The 18,467-nt window shown below is 36.9% G+C and overlaps 2 protein-coding genes across 2 annotated transcripts; both read left to right on the forward strand.

Moving 5' to 3' along the window:
• Nucleotides 1-239: 239 nt before the first annotated feature.
• On the forward strand, nt 240-4,015 carry LOC134633736 (tyrosine-protein phosphatase non-receptor type substrate 1-like). The gene is made up of 6 exons (XM_063482739.1): nt 240-246; nt 411-743; nt 847-1,188; nt 1,528-1,556; nt 1,650-1,760; nt 3,974-4,015. Exons 1-6 carry the CDS (start codon nt 240-242, stop codon nt 4,013-4,015), a joined length of 864 nt encoding a protein of 287 aa, XP_063338809.1.
• Nucleotides 4,016-6,230: 2,215 nt separating this feature from the next.
• Nucleotides 6,231-16,604, forward strand: LOC134633742 (uncharacterized). The gene is made up of 5 exons (XM_063482752.1): nt 6,231-6,273; nt 6,409-6,735; nt 7,038-7,379; nt 15,704-15,831; nt 16,479-16,604. The coding sequence occupies exons 1-5, from the start codon at nt 6,231-6,233 to the stop codon at nt 16,602-16,604; spliced, it is 966 nt and encodes a 321-aa protein (XP_063338822.1).
• Nucleotides 16,605-18,467: the final 1,863 nt, after the last annotated feature.

Genomic DNA, 18,467 nt, shown 5'->3' on the forward strand with positions numbered 1-18,467 from the left:
ATGATTGGTTCTAGTCATTGGTGTTGTTTCATGTGTTTATGTAGGAAATATAGTTGATATTTCCACTGTGGTAATATAGTGAATGAGAAAGCAAAGCAAGGCCAATCAGACTGATCTAAAATTGTTCCCTCCCACATTACATGTCTATTTTAAAGCTGGTCATATCATGATATGCTCCAATGTAAATGTGTTTTAATAAGAAAATGATGGTCCTATTTTATTTACTGCTGACAGCCAGAATGGGGGGTAAGTGTTTAGAAAAGACGTGTTGCAGTTATAATTAAAGTACCATGCATATTATCATGTTCTTACAGTAATTTAGCACGTGGCAGACGACAGTTTATCTCTCTTGTTTATAATATTATTTGTTAACAAGTATCAGAACTTTATTTTTTTGTTTGTTTTCTCAGGTTGCACAAATGATCACAATTTTGTGACAAAGACTGTTGATGTTGGACAAACTGTGACACTTTCATGTATTCGCCAGTCAACACTTTTGCACCAGGAAACATTATTTTGGATCAGACTTGTTTCTGGAAACCAGTTTGAATTCTTGGGAGGAACATTCACCTTTGATTATGACAATGTTAACAATACGTCTCATATTACAGTAAAACAAGAACCTGGAACTTTTATTATGCAAATCAGTAAAACTAAACTAAGTGATACTGGTTTATACTACTGCATAAAAGTCAGACAGCTTGCTATGACCTTTTTGGAGGGAACATTTCTGACCATCAAAGGTAAAAAAAAGTTTATGTGCTTATGAGTCTCATTTTAAAATGTTCAATTCAATGGCATCTCAATAAAGTTCATTTATTTATTTATGTTAATCTTTTTCAAAAGGTCCAGAACCTGATGTCATACAAATGCGATCTTCTGATCGCATTCATTCAGGAGCCCAAGAGACTCTGCAGTGTTCAGTCCTCTCTAAGTATGAGAAGAAAACTTGTCCAGAAAATCCCAGTGTGTACTGGTTCAGAGCTGGATCAGACAAATCCCATTCCATTCATGTTCACGGAAACAGTGTTGATGAATGTGAGAGCAGCTCTGAAACTCCCTCACAACGTAAATGTGTCTACAGCTTCTCAAGGAATGTCAGCTCCTCTGATCCTGGGCCTTACTACTGTGCTGTGGCCATATGTGGACAGATCATTTTTGGAAATGAATCAAAACTGGACATTAAAGGTAAATTTAAACCCTTTTGTACAAATACCAATGTAATCAATAAAGTACATTTGTTTTAATTGATAATTTTAACAAAATAATCACAATTATTGGGTGATTATATTTTTACAGCACCCGACATGTGGGATTTGCAGACAGCCAACACAGCTCTCTTTTTGTTATGTGCTGCTTTGGTTACAAGTCTGATGGTTATAGGTTTCCTCATCTATACCATTAAGAAAAAATCTTGTGATTGTTGGAATGGTAATAGACATTATTTATTTATTTATTTGTTTGTTTGTTTGTTTTGTAATCAGCCTACAGCATCTTTAATCTTAAATGTCTCTGTCTTCCAAACAGGCAGTGATGGTGATCAGCAAGGTCAGCAGGTAAAACTGAAAAAATTAAAATGCTTTAATGTTTTAGCTACGTGTTTGTAATTAACATTCCCATCTCATCATAAACTTCATCTATTTCCTCAGACAGAAGAGGACCTCATGGTTTATACTGTACCAACTTTCAACAGAAGGAAAAATGGCAAAGTAGAGCGAAGGAATGAAAAAGTAACAGAGGGAGAAACAGTCTACAGTGATGTCAGTGTTTTAGCCATAAATTAACTATTCATGTACTGAATAATGTATACTCATTAGTTGTTCTGGCAAACTAGAATCTGTAGGACTTAACAGCATTGAGGCTTGATATCCCTTCTGAAGAATTTCTTTGTCATACTGAATACTATGCAATTCCTCAATTCTAATATCACACATTTGTATTCTGTAGAAGTCCAGTTTTTGTGTGTGCTATTTTGTTTAAATATGTTTTCTGCTTTGTTTGTTTTGGGGGGTTTTTTGGTTTGGGAAGAGGGTGTGATGCTCTTTGGTTGCTTCATATCCCTCTTTTGTCTAATGTTCGTTAATTACTAACACAATTATTAATAGTGTTAAATATTACTTCATGTGTTCCCTGCCTATGTGCCCTGTGAATTTCCCAACTACGGGACTAATAAAAGCTATCTTACATTAGTAAAGTCAGTCCTCTGTTTGTACATATTATATAATCCTCTGTTCCTCTTTGTGCAAATGTCAGTTCATTTTCCTCATGTGCTGCTATGAGTTATTCTGCATGTTATCCATTTATCCTGGTTCCTTTTGTTTTGTTTTGTTTTATTTGTCACTCTTTGGACTCTGTTTAACTTTAGATTTATATTAGTTCTTATTTCTTTTTTAAATACTCTGCAATGTGACTCTACATTTAGGTTTTTACTTCTTCCTCACAACTGTGGAAGACAGAATTGACATTGTTGTGAAATATGACTACTCAAAATGGGTACTCAGTGACATGTGGACATTTTTATGTTGCATCACATTATAAAAAACTGCATTGATTTTGAAGGCTTAGACAGCAGTGTTTTCATCTTTATATTAATGCTTGGAAAACATGGGGTGTTATGTAAACATTTGTCTTAACAGAAAATAATGTTCATTTACTTTACCATTAAATTATTTTACTTACATGGTAGTGGAAAAAACAAAACATATACTACCATCAAAGAAGACTAAGGAGCTTGGAAAGAAAAGCGTCTGGACTTCTTGAGTTGCTTGAAGACATTTCACCTCTCATCCGAGAAGCTTCTTCAGTTCTAAGGGTCAGTGGTGGAGAGTCCCAGATTTAAACCTAGTGGGAGTTCCCCCCCCAAAGGGGGACAAAGGAACCCCTGATGATCCTCTACCTAATCATATGAACCAAGGTGTGAAAGCGGGTGTGGGTCCTAATCAGCCAGAGTTTCGGGTGAGCTCATTGTGAAACCTGATTAGGACCCACACCCGCCTTAGAACTGAAGAAGCTTCTCGGATGAGAGGTGAAATGTCTTCAAGCAACTCAAGAAGTCCAGACGCTTTTCTTTCCAAGCTCCTTAGTCTACAATGACCTGGATGACTGAGAACCTTCACAGACATGCTACCATCAAAGAAACACAGTAAGACCACACTAGATTATATACTTTAACACAAAGTTAACTTCATGTGACATATTGTTGATGGTTGTTTTAGTTAAAATGAATTAAAATGATAATTGTAGAAAAAAAAAAAAAACTACAGATGTGACATGACAGCAAATGGCAATGTGTAATATCAGGACCTGGAAACATTTTAATAGCTCTCTTAGTTTTTAATATGCAAGTTGTGCGAGTCAAGTATGAGAACAGAGTCACAGATGTGTGAGCAGTGACATAGAAATAGTAGAAATGAGAAGTGAAAGGCAGAAGTGGTGAAGGTGGATGAGTTTAAAAACCTAGGGTCAATCTTCCAAAGCAATAGAGAGTGCACAACAGAGCTGAAGAACAGAGTGTAGGCAGGGTGGAGTGGGTGGAGGGAAGTGTCAGGGGCGATTTGTGGCAAAATGATAGCAGCAGGGTGGAGTGGGTGGAGTTTACTATGCAGCACATTAGAACCAACACCCGGGCCACGGACCGATACCGGTCTAGAAATTCAAAACTCATTGTTAAGATTTGAACTATGGACACTGCTGTTTTGGGCATGCTCGTTAACTATGTAAACATTTGGCTATACTCATTCATTTTTACAATATATTCGGTAAGTCTTATTGTAATATCCAGTGTTGATGCAAGTGTGTTTAGGTCTCCAAACAGCTGTGTCTGCAAATTTTCCTCCCCCAGACAAGATTTGTGAAAAAAGTTATTTGTGTAAAATGTAATAACTTAAACATAGTAATAACTTATAACATACTGTAACATTAAGCAACCTCTAATGATATGGAAAAATGTATTCCTGTGTTTTTGCTTTTACAGAAGTCAGAGAATGGAAATCCTGGTAGCCATGAAAAGCCATGAACACTGCCTTTCCAAAATTGTAAAATGCTCTGTGTTTCATGTTTAGCTGTGTGACAGGCAGGATGTAGGACCCAAATGCAGGACTCAAGACACAGAAGGATAAACTAAAGGAGGCAGCTTTATCTTGCTGTACAAAACTCAACACTAAATACAAGAAAACTAAACCAGAAATTAGAGACATGAAACTCTAACTAGAAAACTAAAAAAAATCTCAACCAGCAACAGAAAACTAGGAATTTACCAGAAGCACGGAGGAAACACACAGCACTAAGGAGGTACAACGCAACAACAGGCAGAGGGACACACCGAGAGATAACAAGGGAATGAGACACAGGAGGAGAGCACAGCTGGGAGTAATCACACATAACGAGACGGGAAGGAAGAAAAACTGGAAACATTAACAAAGGATGCAAGACTGTCAAAGTAAAACAGGAAACCAAGACATGCACAAAGACACAGACTTGACACTGAGACAGGGAGATGTGACTAAATGGAGAACTGGATGCACGAACCTGGAGCAGAGAGACAAGAGTAACAAAGTGAGAAACATGGCACACAGAAGAATGAGACAGAACTAAACATACACGATAGACTACACAGGGAGGCACAAATGAGAACAGATTAAATGAACGAGAAGTCACAACCAGAAATACAAATGATTAAAGCAGGAAGAACGAGGAAACTAAACAATAGTAAAATGCAAAAGTAAGAAAACTGGAAACACTGGGTCATAGACCCAGCAAGGTGACACTATGGGAATCCAAGTCATTACCCAACTAAGTAGGTTTGGTTTCTAAAAACACCAAGTAACTAAACTTAACAGTACTCAGTGAGTAAATACAAAAATATTCCAGATAAGACTCAAACTTCAGTCTTCTGAGTGAAAGTCAGGTGTGTTCATCAGTTGGTCAAGTTACTTAAAAAAAGTAATCAGTTACTAATTACTGATTACTTCCCCCCAAAAGTAATCCCGTTACTTTACTAATTACTTATTTTCAAAAGTAATTAATTACTTAGTTACTTAGTTACTTTTTAAAAACACGATTTACAACCTGAATAGGTGATAAAGCGATAGATCTTTCAGCCCAATTCTACTTTTTCTGCATAATCCATCATACAAAATGTAATCAAATGGAAACGTCTCTTTTTACAACTTTAAACTTTAAATCTTTTAACTTTATGCATCCAGCAAAAACTTAATTATATGCAACATTCTCTGACTGGAAGAAATTTGTTTAACATTTAAACCTATTTTCTGCACATTCCAGCATATAAAATAAAATATTTTTTTGTGTTGACACTCACTCTTTCAAATAGATGAAAGTAAAACACAGCAGAAAATAAATAAAATCAAAGACTAGCGGTCCTGTTGCTCTATTTTCACCTGTAAAGCAGGACTGGGGTGGGCGGAGGTTTACATTGGTGCAGGTGTGCCGCAGCGGTCAGTTGAAGAATCTGCGAGTTTCTCTGTGAATTTCACATTACAGTCGTAGCGCACTCGCTGCTTGCCTGGAAGTTTAGGGGTTTTCTTCGCTGTAAAAAGAAGTTTTCTTCCCACGCACAACGGACACTAATGTTTTTGTCACTTCTTATGGAATCAAACTCAAAATAAGGTCAGTACTTCCACGCTTTAAACGCTGCATGCTATACTCTCTCCCGCACTCGATATATTATCCATTGTTGATCTGCACACAGCTGTTGTCACGAACGTCGCACTCGCTTACGTAACTGTCATGAGACATTCTCGCAAAAAATCATGGTTTTAGTAACGCAGTAACGCAGCGTTCCTACGGGAAAGTAACAGTAATCTAATTACCGTTTTTGCAATAGTAATCCCTTACATTACTCGTTACTTGAAAAAAGTAATCAGATTACAGTAACGCGTTACTGCCCATCTCTGGTGTTCATACAACTGCTCCTCTATATCCTATTGTAAACTTTTAAGACACTGCAGGGAAAATTGAAGTAAAATTTTGTCTCTAACAAAAACTACAAAAGGCTTATATTATATTTAAAACAAGTGAGAAGCTGGATAAAGAAAAAGGCGATTTGCTCATCAAAGACCTGGATAAGACCCATGTGACAGGAACTGCACTTGAATATTTATTCTGTGATAACCAATCAGATGCATTTGACAGTGTGGTGTAAAAGGTCCATGTTACCCCCTACACTGACTGAAATTTCTACAAGGTCACTAAAAAGAGACAATCCCAACATGAATGTGTTGTGGGTCACACTGCTTCTTCTTCATCGAGGATGTAAGTGCTTTATTATTTTATTTACATTATTTTCAGCATATATGTACGTTGGCTTTATCGTTCACTTTTACCTGGTGCTTTCCTACATCATTGTGACTTAATGTTTTAGATTTTGTATGTTTTCTTTCAAATTAGACACACTTATTCCAGTAACTACAGTTCAACTTGGTGAACCTGCAACTTTACTATGTGACCTGCCTAAGACCGTGTACAGCCGTAGAGTCGACTGGTACAAGCAGAGTCCTGGAGACACTCTGCAAAGAATTTGGACAGTGAAGGACTCTGCAGCACCTGCCTTTGCACCTGAGTTCAACAACTCAAAATGGGATGTTAAGTATGACAAGAATTTGAGCAACCTGACCATTTTGAGGACAAACCAAGAGGACGAGGGAATGTATCACTGTGGATTCACAGCGTGGCTCCAAGATACCAAATGGACTGCAATATATTTGTTAGTAAAAGGTAATAATGTGATTCTTCTATAAAAGTTTGCTTCAGCAACTAAAACTTTATCACATAAATACTAAAGAAAATAATTTATCAATGAGCATGTTTAGAAAAAAAAAATCATTAAACTTTAAATTTAAATATTTTCAAATCTTATTAAATTTACCTTTAAGATACATTTGGTCTATTTTTTTTAAATGTTTCCAGTGATCCTTAAGTGAAATATACCTTTTAACTAACATATGTTAAAACTATTGTTCTATTTTTCTTTCAGTGTGCTTTGTAATCACATTTGTTAATATATTTATATTACACAGGAAACACCCAGAGAACATCAAACTATTCTGTTGTTCAAGAGAAGATAGCCCCTCCAGGAGGCTCAGTCACTCTTCATTGTTCACTCCTCTCTAATTTTGATCACAAGACATGTTCCGGAGGTCTCAGTATGTTCTGGTTTAGAGAAGGATCAAATCCATCTCATCCTAGCATCATCTACACTGATGGAAACAGACATCATAAATGTGGGAATAGCCCTGCGACTCATCAGAGTTGTGTTTATCAGTACAGTAAAAATATTAGCTCCTCAGACGGCGGGACATACTATTGTGCTGTGGCCACATGTGGGAAGATATTGTTTGGAAAAGGAACTAAACTTCAAGGTACTGGTTTCATTTATCTGTTACTTAGAATATCAGAAAAATAAGTGCCTTTTGTTTCACGTTCATAGTGATTTCATTGAAGGTAAAATTAAAAAAAAGGTAATTTTGTCATTTATATTGTCCTTAAATTTATTTTTGTTGTTGTTTTTTTTTTCTTTAATTTAGTTCCAGGATGCAGCGTGTTGTCACAAAGTGCCACTACAGTTATGTTTCTGCTGTGTCCCGTCTTGGTTCTGATTGTTATTGCTGTCCTCACTTACACAATCAAGAAAACCAACAGTGATTATTGCAAAGGTAATCAAAGTTCATAGCTGTCTGTGAAGTTAACAAAACGTATGAATGTTACATTTCTAATAATTATTTACATGTTCTATATTCAAGCTACTATCCTGGAGAAGAACTCTGGTGATTTCAAAAGACAACAGGTAAAGTAAATAATGGTACATCGGTCATGTTGTGTTCATTTTGTGTTAAACAATTTTGTGTTCCCAATCAAAAATGACCTTTTCATTAGGACTCATCACAAAAGCTGAGCTTATATGCCTTGAATTCATATTCTAAAAAGCATAATTTGTGCATTACTTTGACTATAAGAAATAATCAGATGAAACATTACAGACTGCTTTGGGCTAAAGTTACCATGAACAATTGCTTTGAAACAATTGAAATTTTTTATACAGTCACAGAAGGTAACACTTGCTGTGTTCCCTGTCAAAAGTGACCGGAAATTTTTATTTTTGTATGGAGGAAAGAGAGGAGATTAAGAATATTATGTCCCTTGAGACCTCCATTCAATCTCCACAGATTTCAATTAGTTATTTTCATGAACATCATTTGCAGGTGACCGAGTACAAACCTGCATGTTCCAGCCTTAACTTGTCCTGGCATCACATGTTGTCCATTTCTTTATGCTACATTTAAACTGCTTGCTTGACATATACTGTCTGAAAGGTCAGCATCCCCTAAACCAACCAGATGCACATCCACTGTGACGTTTGGACTTTTGATACAGATGAGTGGCTGGCACTCCAATTATCTTTGTAAATCTGTCTCCCCTCCAAGTTGGTCAAGTTTACCACTATGGTTTTGATGGACTCAGTTAGAAACTGTTCAAAGCAGAATTTGACATCACCAATCCAGCATATGGCATATTTTTAGGTCCTGTCGTCATCCTGATGACCTTTTCAACTGAAGGCCTAATTTAATTCTCAGGTGTTGATACGTTTCGTTCTTTGACTTAAATGTGATGGCCTCATCATGGCCTACCTCTTCATCACTGAATTCCTCCTCATCTGTCATTTCTTGTTCTGGATTATATTCCATGCTGTCTTCAGCTTCTGACACTTGCTCCTTTAATCCATCCTTACTGCCAGTTTTGTGGCCTCTCTCCTAATCACCTGTCTAGTAATCAAATACGTAATAAAGAGCCACCCTCAGGGTATATCAACCTGCCATGATGCTGTCACACAGTGACCTGTGAGCAAGGCCTCAAAAAAGCATTAAATACCAAACCTATGAGAAAAAGTTTGATGCTACTGAAACAATGTTTCAACGGTCTACGAGAGCTGTCAACACATGAGTTGTTCCCTAGTGCCTCTAATTTTAACCTGCACAGTCTTGAGCCTTTTGTCAAATCGCATGCCAAAAATTTGGGGGTTATATTCGACAGCAATTTCACCTTTGAAAGATAGATTAGCTCAGTCGTACAGCGGTCTTTCTTCAAACTGAGGCTTTTATCTAAGGAGAGATCATTTTTATCTTTTAAAAACTTTGAACGGGCGATTCATGCTTTTATTATATCTCAGCTGGACTATTGTAACTCCTTATATGCTGGAGTTAGCCAGACCTGCCTGGCAAGGCTGCAGTTAGTCCAGAATGCTGCAGCTCGTCTTCTGACACGTACTAAAAGATGTGAACACATTTCCACGGTGCTTGCCTCTCTTTATTGGCTCCCTGTCCACTTCAGAGTTAATTTTAAAATTTTATTGTTGACTTACAAAGCCCTGAATGGACAGGCTCCCGGGTATTTGTCTGAACTCCCCTTAGATCTCTTAGATCAAGTGACCTTTTTTCTTTTAGCCGTACCAAGGTCGAGGCTGGTTCATAGAGGTGATCGAGCATTTGCAGTTGTAGCACCTAAGCTGTGGAATAATTTACCCCTATACATCACACAGGCTCCTACTGTCAATCTTTTTAAATCTTATCTTAAAACACATTTTTATTTACTGCCTTTTAATACAGCATGAGAGTTATTTGTTAATTCATATTTGGTGTTTGCTATCAATACTCTAAGTTATTTTATTAGGTATGTTGTATTCTTGTACAGCACGCTCCTGTTGTAATTAAATGTGCTATATAAATGACACTATAACTAGTGTTGTAGAGAGGCCCTACTGGGCAATGGTTCCCATAGTGGCTGCCAGGGAAGGTGTCTGTATGTCTGTATATGTATGTATGCGTGTGTATGTGCTCATATGTGTATGCATTATGCATATGCATGCATGCATATGTATGTTCGTCTTACAAAAGGGGGTGTAACTGAATGATCGGCCATTTTTGACCAGGAACACCAAGAGTGTACAAATAAAGTGTACAAAATTGTTTAGTGTGTGTGCATTACTAGTTTTTCTGGTTTTGATGTTTCTAATATTCTTTTTTTATTTTCCCAGGAAAAGGACACATCAGTGTTTTCTGCTGTCATCTTTACTATGATACAAGATAAAAAGAACATAAAGGCCGTGAAGAGGCAGCAGATTTCCATGAATTTTGGACCGGATTAGATTTGTTTCCCATGCTTACCCCCATAACACTGAGGATGTTTCCTTAGAGCCAATGAACTTTAATTTTTTTTTGTATTTCATTTTTTTTTGTTTTGTTCCTGTTAATAATAGCATGTTCATTCAATCACAAGTAAGCTTATTGTGTCATCATTAAATATCTCCAAAATAAACTTAACTTTAAAAAAAACAAAAAACAAAAAAACAGGGGTCCCATCGGTTTTTAAGCGTCTGTTAAAGGACTGCTGCTCCGGCCTTTTTCTGCCTATACAGAGGATTGATGATGCTAATCAGACAGAAAACCTGCAGTGTACACGGTCTTCTAGTGACTCTCTCCTCTCTTTTTTTTCTTTTACTTTTGTTGTGGAGCAACCAAAAGCTGCATAGTTCATAGCCTGAAATGACATATATGTTTGAATTTATATCATTAATAGCAGGTAGAGTGAGATCAGTACAAGTGTGCAGAATTATACTTTTCTTTAATGACATATTCTAACTTGAGTCTAAGATTAAAAAAAATTCTTGGCATTTTAGTTTTGTTTCAACTTATAGCTTAGTGCTACTTTTCTCCTGGCCAGAGCGTGGAGTTTTGTGTTTGTACTTTTGCCTTTTTGCTTATTATTTACTTCTGTTAAACTTAATGGTATAAGTTTATTGTAAATATTAATTATAAATAAATTCATTGTTTGTAAAGTTATCTTCTTTGGATGCTCAGCTTGTGGGACGTCTGCTGATACTTTACACTGTGTCGCCCTGAGATTTATCAGATGTGGGGTTGTAACATTGGCAAAGAGAAAATACTAGTTGCAGTAAATCATGATTGCTAACAAGAAGTTAAAAAGCATAGAAGAAATTTCAACACAACTCATTAAAAGATTTAACTGAGTCTGCATAAACGTGAGCCTTTGGGAAATCCAAAATAAATTCAAAACTTTCTCTAAACATATCTCCACTGATTTATTAGATATAATATTAACTTATAAGAGGAACTGGTGGAGTGGGTACGTGATGTTTTGTTCCTTTTAATGTGCTAAGCACCACAATAAAAAATGTATCAAAAACCACAAAGGTAGGTCTATTTGATAGAGCACTGATACTGGTGCGAATTGTCACTGAGACGGTGTAAAATTTCTGCTGCTTCGAAAAGCAAACAAGCAAAAAACACTAGAATCTGAGCTATAAGTGTCTTGCTATTATATCTTTTTATGTCTTATGTTTACAGCGAATGTCCTTTTGCATGTCAAAAGAAAAGAGCAAGCAAAGCCACATTCATCAGATACACTGACATACAAACGTTGTAATGGCCAATTTCTCTGCCTCTTGAACAACCACTGAATCTGTTAACTCACAACAGATATCACTGTGAGCTTTCTCCCTAGATAAAATGTGAGAGAAGAGCCATAAGGCACTTAAACAGACTACCGGTAGTTATAGAAAACAAGTAGAACTGATCATTTCAAAAGTGTCTTTAAAAAAAAAATAAATAAAAAAAATCAACAAGAAAAACTTTAACTGTTTTATATCTGCAGACAGACTGTGATCAAGAACTGCGGCATGACTAAGCAGGTCTCTGTGTGTGCCTTCCTCAAATATGCTCTAACAGCTCCTTGTATTGATGTAAAAAAAGAGTTAAACTTAGTTACTATTATAGTGCCATTCCACTTTCCTTTTTAAAATACATGAAGTGCTACAAGACCATCTCTTTGAAACCAAAAAGAAACAGGAAGAAAAGTCCATTTGTAACCGCACCCTTTTTGTTGCAAGTCCAAACACAGCAATGCTGCTTCTGTGCATCAGCTCTGTTTATCTTTATCTTCGCATGCGTCGTGTACAAATAGTTTTGTGCACAGAAACAAAATACTGATTACCACACGGGAGACATAAGAGTCTAAGCTTTTATTCAGTCTTTATTTGCTTTTATGCTTTAAAGTATATTTTCAGTTGTTACATTTCTTGTTTGCAGCTGTCTCTACATTTGTAAGTATAGGCTGGACACAGGACTGTCTCAGGAATTTGCAGGTAAATACTTGATTGAACTGTATGATCGTCAAGCAGCAAGTGTAGTTAGACTAGCTCTTTAAATATTTTTCTTTGTTCTTTCTTTAATCGTCTTTGTAAATTTACCTAAATCTTCCACTGTATGTACAGATGTACAGATTGAAGTCTCAGCTGGTTTCTTTACGTTCTCCTATGATTCACATAACATTTCTCTGTCACTACCTACATTGGCACATATGTTTCAATTGCACCAGAAGCTTCCAGGTCAGTTTGTTTATGTGGCACTGTGAGAGTGGTGCTCTGAAGTGAGAGTAGAGGATGGAGAGTGTAACCACAACCACCTCCTCAGCTCTGTATACTAGTGCATCTCTTCCTGCTTAAGTAACGGACAAGCAGGCTGGATTTGTCATCACTGTTCTTTGCACAATGACAACGTTCAAGTGACAATAAAGTTGAAAATGTAATCTTAATATCGTGATCCAGTGCATTATAAAACAGCAAAAATTGCAAAGCATTCAGGCAGGGGAGTTTAAGCTTGTTATACTGTAAAATCTCCGTGTTCTGTAATTCTCTGTAATCTCTGTCTCCCCAGTGATGTCTTCTTGTCTCAGTGTCAAATCCATGTCTCTGGGCCAGTCTCATGTTTCCTGTTTAACTTTTATAGTCTCATATCTTATGTTCGTTTATTCAGTTTTGCTTCCTCCGCATCTCATTGTGTTTGATTTCTCCCAGCTGTGTTCCCCATGTGTTTCTACTTCCCTCGTTACTCCTCTGTGTATTTCAGCCCTGTGTTTTCCTCTGCTTGTTGTCATGTCATCCAATGTGCTTCTTTAATTGCCTTTGGTAACCTAAATCTTAGTAGTTGCTGCTTATAATTGGAGGAATGTGCTCAATGGAATAACTGAGAGGATCCCCTACTAAAAATCGGGTTAGGATTATTTTCTGTCTCATTATTATTATACACATATTGCTGTTGGGTGGTTTAAAAATCTGATTATTTTTGTAGACTAGTGAAACAGATTTTCCTGACATTTATGTGTTAACTATTTACAAGTTTTTACTAAGATAATATGACAATGCAGTTTAAAAATATTGTCTGAGTTATCGGCATCAGTCTTTACAAATTACAGTATCTGTAAGATGTGTCATGGCCGCAGTCCTCGCTCAGTGACCAGCCATGTCCCCATCTCTCGTTTCCCCTTGTGCGAGTTGGTGGTGTGTGTGGGGGTGGGTACAGCGGTTTTATGGAGACGTCAGGTTCAGGGAGTTTCCCACTGCCAAGCCAGCCACACCTGAAAGTTAGTGACACTTAGCTGTTGCCGATCAACCCCATGTGAAGAGTTATTTAACAGCAGAGCTGAGCTTCAGTCGAAGCTGGATCGTTGAGAGACATCAACAAGTGTGTGACAGAGTTTCAGAGTGGAGTTGGCGTGTACTCATTGATTGCTTGTTTGTTTTTCAGAGTTTGCAGACACAAGTGGAGGGAGTTGAGCACTTTTGTACATAAACACCACTCACCATGGACACAGTAGAAGTCACAGCATGGGAACGGAGAGTGAGCACGAAAGGGGAAAAGGAACTCACACATAGAGGACTGTTGCACTTTTCACCAGTGTTGTTTCACTGTAAATAAAATCACTGTAATTCCGTATAGAGAGTCCTGCGTTTGGGTCCTGTATCCACACCACCACACTTGACAAGATTGCTATATCCACTGTCATGCCACCTGTTGGTTTGTGATCTTACTGCTGTGAAGGCTCAAGTTGAACATGTTGGCCATATTGGCCACCATATCACTGTATGGTGATTATGGTAGCCATGCCATAAATCGTACCCTGTTTAATTTTACTACAAATAAACAAGATTATAAAATTAGCCCTATAAGATCCATCAATCCATTTTCTTCCACTTAGTCACTTCAGGGTGACAGGAGGCTGGAAGCTATTCTAGCTGTCACAGGGCAAGTGGTGGTGTACACCCTGGAGAGGTTACCAGCCTTTTACATGGTTGACAGAGAGACAAACAACCACTCATTATCATACTGACACATGTTACTGAATTTAGAATGACCAATTAACCTAACACCATTCATGTCTTTGGATTGGAGGATAAAGCAAGAGTATCCAGAGAGAGCATGCAAACTCCCCACAGAAAGGCCCTAACATATATTTGAAATCCAAAACCTATTTCATGTGAAGCAGAAGTACTAATCACCAACGTACCATGCTGCCCAACATCTGAAGACTTTAGACTGATTAGAAAGATGCAGTTATGTGTTCTAATAATATTCATAAAAAAAGATCTATACATTTGTTTTCATATTTTCACAGAATTACAAAGAATACAGAGGGAGTCTAGGTGTGGGACTTCGCAAAAAGAATAACTTGTGCAATATGTGATTGACCAATTGTAAAGTAAGCAACCTCTGACATCTGTATGAATAAATGCATGTAAAATCTTTGCTTGTGTCTTCAGCCCACAGTAACTCAGGTAACATAAAAAACAGAACTTTCTGAGGTGCATTAAGTATAAAATGCTCTGTTTATCTCCAGCATCTAACTTGGTTTTACTGGCTAAAGCTAGCCAGGCAGAAAGTGAAAAATGATGAAACACAACATTCAATAGAAAATGAATTAGATTATAATTTAAATTAGTGACTGAATGAGGAACATTTAATTTGCTCTTTAAATACCTGGATGCAACCAATGTAAGAGGAAGAGCTCTTGAATCTGTATTCAGAGATAACCAATCAGATCTATTTGAAGGGTGACATAAAGGGCCCATGTTTCAGTGCCTCCCACAGTCAGTCAAGCACCTAAGTCCATAACACAAGACCTTTACAAGATGATCAGATTATGGATTGCACTGCTTTTTGTTAATCGAGGATGTAAGTGTTTATGCAAATTTTTTGCACACATGTATGCTGTTTCCCTGCATTGCTTTGTCTGACTTGTAGATTTTCTTTTTCTACTTAGCTGCACTCGTTCCAGTAACTACAGCTCACCTCGGGGGACCTGTAACCTTCACATGTGTTCTGCCCAAGATTGAGACGCTCCGCAGGGACATCCACTAGTATAAGCAGAGTCTTGGAGACAAAATAATATGGACACTAAAGGAATCTGCAGTAACTAAGTTTGCACCTGCTTTTGATAACTCAAGATGGAAAGCTTATTATGATAAAAATGTTAGCAACCTGACGATTTTGAGAACAAATCAAGAGGATGAGGGAATCTATCACTGTGGGTTCACAGAGTGGCTCCAAGATACTAAATGGACTGGGACATATTTGTTAGTAAAAGGTAATAATATGATTTCCTTTAATGCAATTTTAAGATGTTATAAATACACTTTATAAATGTTAAGAAGTGTTATCTCTAAGTAAGATTTTTCTTTCCCAGTTGAACATCATCTATTTTCTCAAATTTCTTCTAAATACATTCAATGTAATCGTTAGACTGAATGTTACAGCTAAAGTTATATTTGAAATATATATATATATACAAATTTTCTTTGTAGTATCATTTGTTAATGCGGTTTCATATTCCAAAGGAAACACCCAGAGGATATCAAACTATACCGTTGTTCAGGAGAAGACCATCCGTCTAGGAGACTCGGTGACTCTCCAGTGTTCAGTTCTCTCAGTCTCAGTTAACAAGACATGTCCAGGGGGTCTTGAGGTATTCTGGTTCAAAGAAGGATCACATAGATCTCATCCTAGTGTAATCTATACTGATGGAAACGGACATCATGAATGTGAGAAAAGATCAGAGACTGAAAAGAGCTGTATTTATCGCTTCTCTAAGAACATCAGCTCCTCTGGGACTTACTACTGTGCTGTGGCCACATGTGGGGAGATATTATATGGAAAAGGAACTAAACTGGACATTCAAGGTACCAGTTTCTCTACCAGCTTCTCTTTCTGTCTATTGTTTAGAAAATCAGAAAAATAAGTGATTGTGTAACTTTAATTTTGACATATATTTATTTTTCAATATTGTTCAAGGGTGCAGCGTGTGGTCACAGAGTGCCAGTACAGTTATTTTTCTGCTGTGTCCTGTCTTGGTTCTGATTGTTATTGCTGTCCTTGCTTACACAATCAAGAAAACCAACAGTGATCATTGCAAAGGTAATTGGAGTCATTCAGGGTTCTAGATGTTATGAATCTTACATTTGTATTAATTACTTATCTGTCCTATATTCAAGCTGCTGTCCTGGAGAAAAACTTTGGTGATTTGAAAAGCCAACAGGTAAAGTACCTAATGATAGAGTGTGTTAGATTTTCAAGTTTTAATGTTTATAATATTTTTGTCTTGTATTTTCCCAGAAAAAGAACACATTGACGTTTTCTGCTGTTGTGTTTACGATGATGAAGGCTGACAAATATAAAAGACAGGGTGCAGTGAAGCGGCAGCAGATCTACATGGCTGTCAAGGCTTTTGGACTGGATTAGATCTGTTTACCACCCCATCATCCCTTTATGTGATATAACATTGTGGATATTTGCTTAAAGCTAATGGGTTATAATGTGTTGTTGTTCTATACCTCTATCTATAAAAATGTGACCACATGCATACTGCAACATTTCTAGTGCAGTCTTATGATGAGTTTTTGTTTCTTTTTTCTCATTTCATTTAAGTCTATATTGAAACCAGTACTTAAGAAATCAGTGCAAAACAGACATTACTGAAGCTGATTACACCATGACTGAAAAGTCAAAGTAGTTAAAGTGCATACCACATGGATGCTCGCATCATTCCCTTGCTGTCTTCCCATTCTGTTAAAAATAAAAAGTGACTGGAAAAGGCGAGTTCAACTGGAAAACCTGATATGGTTGAATTTATGTTATTAACATCAGGTAAAGTGTAACTAGTGCAAAGTTGTAATGTTATGCTTTTCTTTAACAATATATTCCAACGTGGTTGTAAGATTTTGAAAAATGTAAGAAATTTCTTAACCAGGAGTGCTGGCTTTAATTATGTCACTGAATTGTTCTTTTTCCAGGGTGAAATGATTGTGCAGCATGGATCTTTAAAGACTTTCAAAAGCAAAAATTGGGTGCAGAAATCTGACTTTTAAAAAAAAAAGATTTAGATGGTAGTCTTTTTAAACTCTCTGGTTTCCTGGCATGGACCCAGCTTTTAAGCATAGTCCTCAAATTTTCAATAGGGCTGAGGTCAGAGCTTTGGGAAGGCCATTCCAGAAACTTAATGCTAGTCTGCATTATCCATTCTAAAACCAATTTCAGTGTGCATATGGGATCATTTCTTTTTAGAACATCTTTGTTTCAGCCATCCAGCTGTTGATTTTTGGTGAATTTGGAGGTAGTCCTCCTTCATTATGCCAACATTTTTTTTGTTGGAGAATCCTGGGTTGTTTTTGAAGAACCTAATTCATTTTCTGTCATATGGAGTTGAGTGTCGGCTTTCTTTCAGAACTTGGCAGTGTTCACACATCCAGGGCTGAACTGGTAATCTGGCTTACTGAGCATTTGCCTGGTGAGCTGATGCACTTTTGGGCCGACGGGTCATTTGAAGGCCCGCTGAACACCGAGCCTACACACACTGACAACAGCCCATTTTTTTTTCCATTTTGATTACTGACTTTGTATTGTCCAATCAATTCTCTTAATGTGACCCGCAGCTGTACCAACCTCATTAAAAAGAAAAATGGTTTCAATATCAGTAATCAAATGAAATGAAACATCTACATAATACAGTATATGTATGCATGATATTCTCTTATATAGAGAGAGAGAAAGCGAGGGAGAGAGAGATACTGATATTAATTTGCTTTGTTTAATATTATTCCCTTCCATTTACTTCAATGCTGTAAGTTATACGTTTATATAATGTAAGTTAATTCATTCATTCTAAACATTTAATTATAAGTAAATCCCTTGCTAACTTTTAGGACCACTCATTAAGGGAAAATGCACATCCATAGGATAGACCTGTTACTCATAACCACACCTTAAAGTACAACTTGAAATATTATCTATATGTAGGAAAATGTACACTTACAAATTTTCAAGATCATCTCAACATTGTCTTATTGTCCTTAGCAGCACAATAAAAACACTAGAATCTGAACTACAAGTGTCTTTCTACTATTTCCTATTATGAAGGTATAAGATAATAACAAAACAAATACAAAAGACAGAAGATGGCTTTGCAGTGAATGTCCTTTTGAATGTCAAAAGAAAACAGCAAGCAAAGCCACATTCAGCAGATACACTGACAGACAAATGTTGTGGTGGCCCATTTTTCTGCCTCTTGAACAACCACTGAAACTGTTAACTCAGAACAGATATCAC

This window comes from Pelmatolapia mariae, linkage group LG2, assembly GCF_036321145.2.
Source record: "Pelmatolapia mariae isolate MD_Pm_ZW linkage group LG2, Pm_UMD_F_2, whole genome shotgun sequence".
In the NCBI taxonomy this organism is placed as follows: domain Eukaryota; kingdom Metazoa; phylum Chordata; class Actinopteri; order Cichliformes; family Cichlidae; genus Pelmatolapia; species Pelmatolapia mariae.

Excerpts from the sequence above, each read along its gene's own strand:
- LOC134633736 (XM_063482739.1), top strand. Across the intron at positions 744-846 it reads AACATTTCTGACCATCAAAG|GTCCAGAACCTGATGTCATA; the intron begins GTAAAAAAAAGT and ends CTTTTTCAAAAG. Across the intron at positions 1,761-3,973 it reads GAGAAACAGTCTACAGTGAT|AAGTCAGAGAATGGAAATCC; the intron begins GTCAGTGTTTTA and ends TTGCTTTTACAG.
- LOC134633742 (XM_063482752.1), top strand. The coding sequence starts at position 6,231 with ATGAATGTGTTGTGGGTCACACTGCTTCTTCTTCATCGAGGAT. Across the intron at positions 6,274-6,408 it reads GCTTCTTCTTCATCGAGGAT|ACACACTTATTCCAGTAACT; the intron begins GTAAGTGCTTTA and ends CTTTCAAATTAG. Across the intron at positions 7,380-15,703 it reads AAAAGGAACTAAACTTCAAG|GAAACACCCAGAGGATATCA; the intron begins GTACTGGTTTCA and ends CATATTCCAAAG.